Genomic DNA, 13,057 nt, shown 5'->3' on the forward strand with positions numbered 1-13,057 from the left:
CTGGCAGCCAGTGGTGTAATGAAATAAAACTACAGGCCCAATCTCTGTACAAAACGCCAGATTATCACCAGCATTCAAGAAATCCTGATTTGGGAGCCAAACTTGCAGTAGAAAACAACTAGACCTAGTTATTTCTCCTTTGCAGTGATTTCTCTACAAGGAACCAATTCAGTGTGGGTCATAAAACCTCCCTTTGTTAGGGCTTTTAAGGTTCAGAATTCCAGCAGGTGGAGGGAGGTTAGACTCCTAACAATCCGATCAAAATCCGGACTCAGTCGTCTGACAAAGCATGGCACAGGCCCCCTTCCAATCGGGCAGGTGCAGGAATACCTTCTAGAAAATGACCCCCACCTGACATATCATCCTCCGCTTCAAAACACCAAACATGCATCTTTCATTCTTAATTTGACAAGTGTACACCCTGGGCTGCAACACAGGGGAATGCTGCGTATCTTGGAAGCAACCCCTCTCACCACCGCTGTGGGCAGCAAAGCCCTTCAGTGTGGGTTTTGTGGACCCCTACACCGCGAAAGTCAGGATAGTCAGTATCCCTCTTCCAAATATTCCGATCTGGATCCCAAGTCTTGGGCAGCACTTGCTTGTCTGCCCTCTTTTCCTGAATCTTGGCTGCCTCATTTCAATAGATAATTGAAATCTTTCTTACTTTCTCAACACTCCATGGGGAAATTCCACTTTGCGATTCTCTTTGGCCTGTCATTTTACTTTGCAGTTGAGACGAGAGGGATGAGCTAGGAAACAGCATGTCTCTCTCGCTCTTCCCTTCTCCCTTTTTTAAATGACGTAGGGAGTTTGGACATCCTCCTTCTCCCCCACCCCCGCCCCCCCGACGCTAACCCCGATTCCTGGAGAATTCTCGTCTTCCTTTGCGCGCGCTTGCCGCTGGCCGCAGCGGGCAGAAAGGGCCCCCGGAGCCCCCGGTAACCTCGGCGGAGCCCCGGGGTGCCCGCGCCCGGGGGAGTCGCCGCGGTCCCCCTGGGGCGCGCACAGAGCCCGGCTCGGCAGAGGCGCGGCCACCCCGGAGGCTTCCGCGCGCCCCGCGGTGCGCCCAGCCCAGCGGGGGTGGCTCCCCTCCGCCGGGGCCCGAGTTCGCCGGGGGACAACTCACTGTGTTCGCCGGGCGTCCGCACTGCAAACTCCCGAGCGGGAGGGGGCAAAGTCGAGGCTGAGGCGCGCAGAGGAGCAGAGGCTGCGAGAGAGGAGGGACGGGAGGGCGGGCGTCCGGGACTCCCCTCGGATCCCGCCAGGGTCCCCATCGGGCGGGGGAGGGCGGGCCTTCCCTCCCGCGGCCCCCGGCCCGCTGCTCAGACAGGTAGCTGGCTCAGAAGGCGCAGAGGTGCCGCCGGGGGCAGGTGCGGGTCCCGGGGCGCCCCGCCCCGGGGGCTCCGCGCCCGAGCGCCCCCTCCTCCCCACCCCGGGCGCCGCGCTTCCGAAGGGGCGGCCGGCGGTGCGGGAAGGAGGCGGGGGCGGGGAGTCTGGGGGCCCGCGGAGGGGGCGGGGGGCGGGGGCGCACGGGCCGCCGTGCCGGGCCGGGTACCGCCTGCCATCCTGCCGCAATTTCCCTGTGTCATGGCTCCGGTCTCTTAGCAACGGCGCCAGTCCGGCCGCCCCGAGCTGCCGCCGCGGGCTCAACTCCACCCGGCGGAGCCCGGCGCGCCGCAGCCACACAAAAGAGGCGCAAGGGCCTGGGACCGCGCGGCCGCCCGGGAGCGACGCGGGAGGGGCGCGGGGCGCAGGAGGAGGAGCGGCGCGGGAGAGGAGGGCTCCCAGGCAGGATGCAGGATGCGGAGGACCTGACACTTCTTGGAAACTCTTGGAAATGGCTCCCGCCGCTGCGCCGGAGGGGGCTGCGAGCCCGGGGCGGGCGATCGCCCCCGCGGGGCTGCTGAGCCGCGCTCACACCGAGGGCCCCGAGGCGCCGTGCCCGCGCTCCGCCGTCGGCTCGGGCTGAAAAAGTTTCTCCATGGTTCCTTTGTGTCGCCCGAGCGCCCGCTGGCCGGCCGCGAGCTCCCCCGCGCTCCCTGGGTAAGTGAGAGAGATTGTTTGCTTAGACTGCTGCCATTTTGAGCAAATCTGCCGGGGCTCGGCCCCCCGGCCGCCCCTCCCCAGCCGTCCTGCCCGCCAGCCGCGCTCCTCGGGCTGGGGTCCCGGCAGGTTTTTTCCCCCGGGCTGGCCGACCCGGGCTGAGCTGCCCGGAGACGGCGAGTAGAGGATCTCCCTCACTGCGCTCCTGCCTGTCTTCGTTCCAGAGGCGGACTCGCAGCGGCTGCACTCATGTGACTCCAGCCTAAATGAGCAGACCCGCAAGACGGGCCAGGGGTGCGCCGCGCTGCCCTCCCGCCCGCCCGGGAGGGGGCTGAGGGCCGGGGGTCGGCGACCGGGGGCCCGGCACGCCCAGCCTGCGGGCATCGAGCGACAGACGCCCCCCGCGCGGGGCTTCATCCGCCAGGAGCGGAGAACTTGAGTGTCGGTCTTGGAAGCAGTTGTATTTTTAGACCTCCCTCCCTTGCTTCCCCCATCCTCCATTCCTTAGGCACGGGGAGACCTGCTCCGGGCTGCGAATGGCGAGAGCAGCCGACCTCCGCCGCTAAGTTTGTTGTCTTTCACTAGGGCTCCAAGAAAGCCCTCGAAAGGGGGCTCTTCCTGGGCAGCCGACCCTTGCCGGTGCTCCGTGTCAGGTGGTGAGACCATACAAAGGAGCGAGGCTTTCGACAGAGCCGAAGGAGTAATAAACTAGGGAGTTAATGACTGGCAATTAAACCGATTCCAGAGATTTTCTGTAGACGACTGTTGAAATGCGTTTCCACCTTCCTGACGTGCTCCCCAAGCCCAGGCTGCCTTGCCGAGGAGAAATATCAGGGGGCGCCTGCCTTCCCTGAGTCACTGGATAGCATCCCGGTGCACCGTGCAGTGCCCCCTCTCCTGGGAGAGAGCCCCCCTGTCGGTGGGAGTCTGGCTTTGCTCCTAAGATGTCTGGTCCTTCCAGGCTTCCAAGGTAACCACGGATCTCCTGAACATGAAACATGCTGGAGTCTGGAGACCACTTTAACAGCAGCCTCATTATAAACGTGCCGATTTTCTGGGGTGATGGGTAGACAGTAAGCTCTTTTTTAAAAAAAAAAATTTTAAACAGTCTGTACTTTCTGATGCAGTGCTTCCTTAAGACAAAATCTTAAAGGTTTGTAGATGCATTCTCTACTGAGCCCTGGCTAACCACCTAGTGTTTCTCTTTCCCAGAACCCAATGAAGTTCCAAAGAGATATTGATGTGCAAAGAGCTCATGACCATTTGCTTTCAAATCCATGGAGAATAAGGCATAAGGGTCCAAGCTTTTTCACCCAAGCACCAATTAAAAGCAAAATTCCACCTAAGTAATCCCATATTTTCAAAGTGTAATTTACTCTAAAACATGCATTATCTTGGAAAGGATAAAATACCAACCAAGAGGCTTGTGAGTGGTATCTACATCCTTCAGCTTCATACAATGCCCTTAATTTTAGCATCTCTATTATAGGAGGGAACACAACCAATGGAACAGAAAAAAAAAAAAATGTTTTACTCTGAGGATCCAGCAGGAGATTTTTAGAGACTGCCACACAGCCAGGAATATGCACCAGTGAATTTACCTACCCAGGTGTTATTACCAAGAATGAAATAAACTTCCTAAGGACAGGCCATTGCGTGTTACCACCATCCCCCACTCCCCAACTTTCCCGAAAATGACCTCATGAGAGAAAGATGAAGAAAACAGCTTTCACTTGGGGAAATGCTGTTCTGTACACCTTCCTGAGGATGTGGGCTGTTTTACCTGGTTAATTGCTTACTCATTTGAATACTGAGATGCTAAGGAGTGCTGTTGGCACGCTAATAAAGGGCAGGAAGCTATAATGGCAGAGTGGCTTTTTTAAAATAAAAATTTTAAACATCACAATTTCCCCACATGAGAAAAAAGATTTTTTTTCTTAGAGAGTCCATGAGACTCTCAAATTCCCTGATGAAATCTAGCACAGGATATCTTTAAGGGAGTTCCTCTGGGGGGAGAGAGGAGGCCAGGGGGAAGAGCTCAGTTACATAAGCAGTTACCTAAAACTAAATATTCCACCCAAAGAAGCTGTCCAGATGTTGCAGCGTGGAGAGGAGACAGCGGTGAGAGGAATCTGCTTGCTTTTAGCTGCAGCAACCAGAACGAACAACAGAGCACTTGGTGAAGGCAGTTAGTGTCAGAATATTGACATAGTTCTGGTACTTTCCCAGCAATGAAGTGCCTATTGATTATCTGGAGTGAACAAGCCACCTGCCTGCCCACCCATACCCTTTCATTGTCATTCAGTGGAATGCATTCCGTCCCCTCTATACAATAGTAACTTCCCTGACTGTTTCATAACTTTGGGCCCCACACTGACTGACACATCCCTCAGCTTAGAGACTTGAAACTCCTGTGGCAGTTCCCTTGGGAGCTCATGCGGTTCCCACAGGCCAAAAACACAGGCTCTGGCGGACAAGACCTCAACCACTGCTTTGAGTCCCTACATTGCGTTTCTTGTAGTGGTTGACACTCCATTGGCTGCCAGACAGCAGATCTTAGCACAGCCAGCCAGGATATCACCTGCCGAGTGGAGTGTGTGTGTGTGTGTGTGTCGCAGGGGGTGGGGTGGCTGGGGAGATACCTTCCTGCCAGTCCTCGGGTTCCCACTGGTCGGTTACTGCAGGAGCACTTCTCTTCCCTCCTGTTCCCCTCCACCCCTGCTCTCTACGGTTGCGTTCCTGGGGGAAGGTCCTGGGGTGGGGGCGCGCATGGACTGGGGTCTGGGAGCCGGGCCAGTGCAGTGCGTGGGACATTGCTGCAGCCATGCCCACACCCTTTGACTGTCTTGTCTGCTTTGCAGCAGGAGGCGGTGGCGGAGCAGCTAGTGGGCAGCTGGCGGCCCCCGGTGCACGAGCCTGCGCCCCACAGCTATCCCCGCACTCCACCAGTTCGCCATGATCGCCACTGGTGGCCTCCTGAGGATTTCGGCCAGAAAGCAGGATCCGCTGCGTCCTCCGAGCCAGGTCCCCAAGCGCAAGAGGAAAGCCAAGAAGCGGCGCAAGAATGACGTGGTGGTGGTGAAAGGCAAGCTGAAGCTGTGCTCCATCTCAGGGCTCATCGCCCTCTGCGGGATCCTGGTGCTGCTGGTGGGCATAGCCATGGCGGTGGTGGGCTACTGGCCCAAGGCCCACGGGGCCAACAAAGAGGGCAACAAACAGCTGCCACCCGCGGGCAGCGGCCACCGCGTCCTGGCCGCGGCCAACAGCAGCAGCAGCAGCGGCGGCGGCGGCAAAGACCTGCCCAGGAGCCCCCACCCGGCGACGCTGGCGGATGGCAACTCCAGTTCCGTGGGCGCGCCCAGGACCACGCCTCCTGCGCGATCTGCAGCCCCGGCTTCCTCCTCCTCCTCCAAGAACATGGGATTCTTCTTCCGCGTGTTCTCGGGCTACCTGCACTCGGACAAGCTCAAGGTCTTCGGGCCGCTCATCATGGGCATCGGCATCTTCCTCTTCATCTGCGCCAACGCCGTGCTCCACGAGAACCGGGACAAGAAGACCAAGATCATCAACCTGCGGGACCTCTACTCCACCGTCATCGACGTGCACAGCCTGCGCGCCAAGGATCTGGCCGCCGCCGCTGCAGCCGCGGCCGCCGCCGCCTCCTCATCCTCCGCCCCCGCGACGGCGGCCCCCGGGGCTGCGCCGCTCAATGGCTTCCTCAGCTACGTGCAGTCGCGGGGCCTAGAGCTGAAATCCGGGAGCTGCAGTGGCGCCGGGGACGCCTTCGGGGCGGCCACGCTGCTGCCAAGGGGCTCGTGGCCCCACCCCGCGGCGCTGGGCGAGGGCAGCGGCGGCCGCGGAGCCAGGGGCTCTGGGTCTCCGCCCGACCTGGCCTCGTCCCCGCGCGGCCCGCGGGAGCCCCCGAGCCTGGCCGAGGCGGTGTACAGCATATACCGCGAGCGCTCGAGCGTGGCCAGCCGTCGCCGGGCCACCGCCGCAGCCGCCAGCGGCAGCAGCAGCCCCGCGCCCTGCAGCCCACCCGAGAGCTGGGGGCGCCAGAGCACCGCCAGCTCCCTCGTGGGCTCCTCGCTGAGCGCCTTCGCGCTGCTGCCCTTGCAAGGGGACCGCGACAGGGACGGGGACGCGGAGGGCGCGAGCTGCAGCTGGCAGAGGCCCCCCGGGGAACGCGGCTCCAGAGAGATCCCGCGGGGCGACCTCGACCAGAGCCTGAGCGACCTCCGCGGGGCGGAGGGCGGTGCGCGCTGGGCACACGGCGAGCAGGAGGAGCCCGAGGGCGCGGCGGCGGCGGTGCACACCGCCAGGGGGCAGGGCAGGCGCTTGCCCAGGACCGGCAGGTACGCGGCCCTGCGGCGCCGCAGCACCAGCGGGCTTCCAGACTACCGGGCGCCGCCTTCTCCCGAGCCCCCGCCCTCCCCGTGCAGCGCGGACCCCGACCCCAGCCTCCCTGCGCCCGCCGCCTCCACCCCGTCCCCGTCCCCGCGGCGTCCGGAGGACTCGCCCCGCGCCCGGCGGGACTCGCAGAGCTCCCAATCGGACGACGCATCCAGCAGCAATAAGGGCTACACCCCGCTGCGGGAGACCGGCACCTCTTTGGAGTCGGTAGTGGACGCAGAAGCCAGGAAATGCCAAGACTGTGAGGCCGCCACCGCCACGGGTGCCGAGCAGAGCCCCCCGGAGCGTCCCAGCCAAGAGCCGCCCACAGCCGAGCCGCCCCCGCCGCTGCAGAGGCGGTTTACAAACAGGGAGAAACTCTTCATGATCTCCCGCTCTCCTGCCGTGGGGGTGGAAGACGAGCTGGAAAGCACCGGCGTTTAGAGGGGAAGAAATGCACACTTGAGTCAGTGCATTGACCCTTCCCTGGTGCCCTTTGTGGACTGATCCGAGGAGGAGTTCATTCCATATCCAAAGAGCTGCAGAATGTTATCCTTGAATTGCGTTCACAGATTCCTGTAGATAACTCCAAGCAATTTTTTAAAGACAAAGCAAACTAGTCTTTTTATGTCCGATGGTGATTGTATGTTCCATGAAAACCAAATGTATTAAAAGGTCAGCAATCTAGTAGATAAAATTCTCTTAATTTTCTTAGGATGAAAATAATATATTTTTGACAGTAACTGTGCACTTTACGCCAACTTTTTTTCTTTTTATCCCTAATTTCCCTGACTCCTGCCCTCTCCTTTGGATTGTGTCCATAGCTGCTTGTGAATGACAAGCTTTTTTTCTCCCTCCCTTTGCGGAGCTTAAAGGTTTGTCTCAGTTCTCTTAGAATTGCTCTTAGTAAATGAAGTTAAAGCCAAAAGCATGAGTAATTCAGGAAAGAGCATTTTCCTTGTCCCAACCCACTCTCTCAGCCCGTGCAAATGTCCAAAGTCCTCAGTTTTTTGTTTGTTTGTTTTTTTTTAATTGTATTTTGCATTTTGCCACAGGTATGTTGTGTAGACCGGAGGGCTCCAGGAGCCAGATGGACTGTTAACTTTCCTAAATTTGCATTAAAAATATCAGGTACACCATGCTTTAATGAGTATTATCACACCTGTATTTAAAGTAGAATTAATATTTAAAATCTTTTTTAATAAAAGACGTTTCCAAATGGTTAAACATAATATTGCCTCATTTTGCCTTGGAACTGATACTTCTCAAACACAGTAAACACTTAACAGTTCATCTGGTAAAGCTAAACTATTTTGTTATGACACTGCTTCTATGAGTATGACGGGAGCTATCTTCCCCCAGAGTATTCAGCACCATCATTGCTCAATTTCCAGTATATTTTTAACTTAGGATACAGGGTAGCATTTAACATTTGGGAATTTCTCTTTCAAACAGAGTGCAACATTAAATAAATAGTCATTTTCTATACTGCTTCTGGTATACCTCGGAGTATTCATTTACAGAACACCAGGCTTGATAGTCCCTCCTATCCTCTTGGATTTCACTATTTAATGTTAAGTTCATGGTCTTGAATCCATGGCCAGTATAGGCAAGAAGGTGATGTCCTAATAATTTGGTAGATTGTTTACACTTGATCTTTTTAAAAGTTCATGGGCTAATTTGCGAGAACTGTAGACAACAGTTGTATTTCTGGTGCTTCTTCCTCAGAGTGCTACCTTGAGCCCCTTGGGAGTGGTATTATTTTGTTTTGGCCATACAAGCTCTTCAGTTCAAGGTAGCCGAGACGGCACTGCAGGGGGTTAAAATACTGCTTTTAAAGGAAAACTGATGAAAGCTGTGGTCATGGTGGTCCTGTGGAAGGAGTGCAGATTCAGGATGGAGACTGGACCCCTGCTCTTGGCATTTGCTCATTGTGACGTGGCCTTGAATTTGTCGCAAGTGCAAGTCTCGTTCATCTGATGAACATACTTCAAAAAGTTTGTGGAAAAACAGAATGAAAAGATAAGCTTACTGTGGTGCAAAATCATTTTGCAACCCCTGTATAAGTTTTTCAAATATATGCAACTAGACATGCCTCACAGGGCTATGAGGTGCAGGGAGCAGGGTGGAGGCTAAGATGAGGGTTTCAGTGTCCTAGCCTGGAGAGCACATGGCCCAGAGCGTGGATTCAACCAGAGGTGGCTGTCATCATCACTACTGGCTTTATAATAAGCTGCCTGGGGGCACACTGTAGAAGGAGACTTCCCACAGCCTGGGCTCGAGCAAGCCTCAGCTGCAATCTGGGCTTCCCACTCATGACCTGCATAACCTTACACAAATCGCTTAATCCTCTGGGCCTCTGGTAAATAATGTAATCTCTATGATCCCCTTCAGCTCTAAAAGCCTTACTTAAATTCAGAGTATTGGTTTTGTCCAGGATCTAATCATACTTTTGCACACACAACTTGGCAAAGAGTGAGAATATTTCATAAACTATTTAGTGTAACTTTCTATAATAAATTAACAAAGGACCTAGTTTATTTCCAGATTGTATCTGCTTTAAGCTAATAACTCATTTTAAGGTTGTAGATTCATTTATGGGGCTCTTCTGTAAAGCAAAAGTGAGTTTTCACCTGTGTGTGTGACCAGCATGTGTAATGAGAACTCCAGGTAGTAGTACATTTTTTTTTTTTTTTTTTGACAGGCAGAGTGGATAGTGAGAGAGAGAGACAGAGAGAAAGGTCTTCCTTTTTGCCGTTGGTTCACCCTCCAATGGCCGCTGCAGCCGGCACATCGCGCTGATCCAAAGCCAGGAGCCAGGCGCTTCTCCTGGTCTCCCATGGGGTGCAGGGCCCAAGCACTTGGGCCATCCTCCACTGCCTTCCCAGGCCATAGCAGAGAGCTGGCCTGGAAGAGGGGCAACCGGGACAGAATCCGGCGCCCCGACCGGGACTAGAACCCGGTGTGCCGGCACCACAAGGCGGAGGATTAGCCTGTTAAGCCACGGCGCCGGCCGGTAGTAGTACATTTTAACAGTACCAATTGCTTTATAACACTTCCAAGAAATTACCAAATGTCCCTAGGTTTCCCTCTCCATTACCTTTCATATAGGTCTGTTTATACCTTGAGAAAGTTTGTTGTTTATTTAAAAAGACAAACAGTTTCTGGGGTTAGGATCCTGCTGCTGGCCTCAGAAAATGCACTCTAGGGTAGTCAGCAAATAACAAAGCAACAGCATCTTAGTTCAGTTAAAGAGAGGTGGACAGAATAATGTTTATCCCTTACAAACTTCAGAAAAATAAATGCTGGTGTATGACCTTGATGGCTCATTTGCAGTAATTCAATGAAACAAAAGCATCCAGCTCGTGTGGGTCTCATACATCCTGGCCCTCTGAAATGAAATGACGTCAGCAGGCTAACTTGGTTCAGTAGAAGTCCTATCTGTCTTCACCACTGTGCAAATTTAACCAGATTTTCTCCTCGGAAGATAAGAATGATGAGTTCAGTTTTCCAAATCTTGGGAGGAGCCTGAGACGTCTCAGGGTTTCAGAAGGAATTCTCGGCACTCAAGACCACAGTAACTACCAGTCTTAACTTTAGTAGGAGCAGAAATCCTCAACAATAATGATGCTCATTTTTCCTTACCTTTTATTGTGGGCTCTGTGCTATTCCACAAGTCTTGTGATACTATCTCAATTAACCCTCACAGCTACTCTATTGCAGCAGGATTATTATTATCCTCATTAGAAAGACACTGAGGTGGGACCTGGGAAGGGAACGCTTGCCCAGGATTACAGAGCTAGTAAGCCGTGGAGTCAGGGTTCACTCAGAGTTTGAGGATATATGGGCTTGTTGGCAGGTGCCGTGCCAGCTGAAACTGGCATTGCTGTAGAACATTGAAGTATTGTCTCTCTTCTCGCATTCCCACTAGATCCTCTTCCAGACCCATTGTTGGAGATATGCAGAGAAGAGTTAGAATGTACAGTAGGTAAAAAGCCAGAGTTTGTGTTGATGTCTTTGGCATTCACACGGTTTTCTTGTAACTTTACAGCATTAATTTTGGAATATTTAAAGGGACTTTATAGAGGAGGTCATGGCCACCTCTCCCCTTCTATTTGTAAGCGAGATTGCTAAAACTGAGACAGATGGGCTGATTTGATAGAGACAGACAACAAGGCAGGACTAATATACTGAAATATTTGCAATAATTGGCCATTTCTCCTTAATTTCTATTGTGCCCTGGCTGGGTGACCATGGGCAAGCACTCAGCCTCTCTGTGCCTCAACTTCCCATTGCATACAATAGGAATAACAAGGGTAGCTCCATTCCAGGACTGGAGTGAAGATGAATGAGTGAATGTGTAAAGTGCTTATAGCAGGCTTGGCCATAAGGATGTTACCAAAGATTTGTTGGTTTTATTTCAAATAGAATCCCCTGCTAAATAGAATTATCCCACATGGCTTTCCTTTTCATTCATAGAATAACTTCAGGTTTAAAAACCTAACATGTAAGACAATATTTGCACAGTGGCTCCACGTATGACTTGAGGAGGTTAAATAACCTTGTTCCTGGCTTTCCAGGCCTATTTAATGGAGCTAATAAATAGCATTTGACTCATCAAACCACTTATTGGAATGAGGACTAAGTAAGCTAACATACTTAAAGGACATTGAGAACAATTCCTGGCATACAAAATATTCAGTAAATGTTAACTACTACTATCAAGGCAAAATATAGAAAAGTAATTAATAGACTAAAATTACTACTCAGGTATTGGGAACAGTCATAAACTTAGTGTAGCGAAAAGTCTTTATAATTTAGGTATATCTGAAATTAAAAACAGGTCTCGGAGAAATGAGGACTTAGGTTGCTGCAGTAGCCCCTAAAAGAAGGGAGAGGTGAGGAGAACTGGATACAAAGCCCTTGTGGTACCATGATCATAACCTTATGTAACAGTCAGTGAACACCCAAGCAAGCCAGCTCATGTGGCCATAGTTAGCCACGGTTGTTCTATGTCTTTTTCTTGAGGCTGGTGACATCAGAAAGCCCAGGCAAGCCTCTGACGTCCCAACGCCTGTCGTCCAAAAAGTCCCAAAGTCAAAATCAGGTGTTCTGTGAAGTTATTTAGATTGTATAGACAAAAGATTTTTATACTAGTTTTCTCTCTAGCCATATGGGGTCCTTTTTTTTTTTTAAAGATTATATTTATTTAATTAAGAGATAGAGTTACAGATAGTGAGAGGGAGAGACATAGAGAAAGGTCTTGCATCCCTGAGTCACACCCCAAATGATCTCTCAACAACCGGAGCTATGCTGATTTGAAGCTCAGAGCCAGGAGCTTCCTCCGGGTCTCCCACGTGGGTGCAAGGGCCCAAGCACTTGGGCCATCTTTCCCACAGAGAGCCAGATGGGAAGAAGAGCAGCCAGGACTAGAACTTGCGCCCATATGGGATGCCAGTGCTGCAGGCAGAGAATTAACCTACTGTGCCACATCGTGGGCACCTGGGGCTCCTTTTAAAGATGCAGTTTTGAATGTTATCTTTTTGAGCTAGAGAACTTAAAGAAAACCTCCTCAACAGCATAAAATTATTACAAACTAAGTACATGAATTTGTATTTTGATCAGAATAGTATTTTTGGCCGGCGCTGCGGCTCACTAGGCTAATCCTCCGCCTTGCGGCGCCGGCACACCGGGTTCTAGTCCCGGTCGGGGCACCGATCCTGTCCCGGTTGCCCCTCTTCCAGGCCAGCTCTCTGCTGTGGCCAGGGAGTGCAGTGGAGGATGGCCCAAGTGCTTGGGCCCTGCACCCCATGGGAGACCAGGAGAAGCACCTGGCTCCTGCCATCGGAACAGCGCGGTGCGCCGGCCGCAGCGCGCTACCGCGGCGGCCATTGGAGGGTGAACCAACGGCAAAAGGAAGACCTTTCTCTCTGTCTCTCTCTCACTTGTCCACTCTGCCTGTCAAAAAAAAAAAAAAAAAAAAAAAAAAGAATAGTATTTTTTTACAATCCATAAACATACACCTTATAGTCACACAATATGTAAATAAGAACTTATTATACAAGAGGACTTCACAGAGTTTGTAGAAAAGTGGAATGAAAAGATAAGTTTATTTTGGTGCAAGAACTTTTTGAGATCCGTTTTTCTTGCTACACGTTTTCCACAGAATTTTAGATGACCCCTCGTGTTAAGGGCTGCAGTTTAAGGCTAAAACTCTCCTTGCTCATAAGAAAGAACAGGATTGATACTTACGGAGTTGGTTTTTCGTAGATCAGACTGCTCTTCTATTTTCATTTTTTTTTGGGGGGGAGGGAGGCTGAAAATAACTGGGTGTGAATTTCAGGAAACTTTTTTGTTTGAAGGGTGAACTCAAAAAGCATTGTAAGAATTTTTTCTTCCTTTCCAGGGAAATCATCCTGGAGATTTTTCTTTTAAAAAACAGTGAATTTCTTTAAGTGGATATGAAAAGTATGTTTTCTCTGTCAAGCCATCGGCAAGCTAGGGAGTCCAACTTTCATCATACGACCACCTGCAACTTTCCAATGACCGAGGATGAGCTACTCATTTTCTGGGTGCCATCTGCTGATTTATTTCGTGTGATGTCGGTGTTGCCTCCCTAGGA

At 52.4% G+C, this 13,057-nt stretch overlaps 1 protein-coding gene across 1 annotated transcript; it reads left to right on the forward strand.

The window, feature by feature from the left end:
- The first annotated feature begins 1,961 nt into the window (after window positions 1-1,961).
- TMEM200C (transmembrane protein 200C) lies at window positions 1,962-7,892 on the forward strand. Its single transcript, XM_062200225.1, has 2 exons — window positions 1,962-2,043; window positions 4,908-7,892. Exon 2 carries the CDS (start codon window positions 4,999-5,001, stop codon window positions 6,877-6,879), a length of 1,881 nt encoding a protein of 626 aa, XP_062056209.1. The 5' UTR covers window positions 1,962-2,043; window positions 4,908-4,998; the 3' UTR covers window positions 6,880-7,892.
- Window positions 7,893-13,057: the final 5,165 nt, after the last annotated feature.

The sequence above is a fragment of the Lepus europaeus genome, chromosome 9 (assembly GCF_033115175.1).
Source record: "Lepus europaeus isolate LE1 chromosome 9, mLepTim1.pri, whole genome shotgun sequence".
NCBI classification, from domain to species: Eukaryota; Metazoa; Chordata; class Mammalia; order Lagomorpha; family Leporidae; genus Lepus; species Lepus europaeus.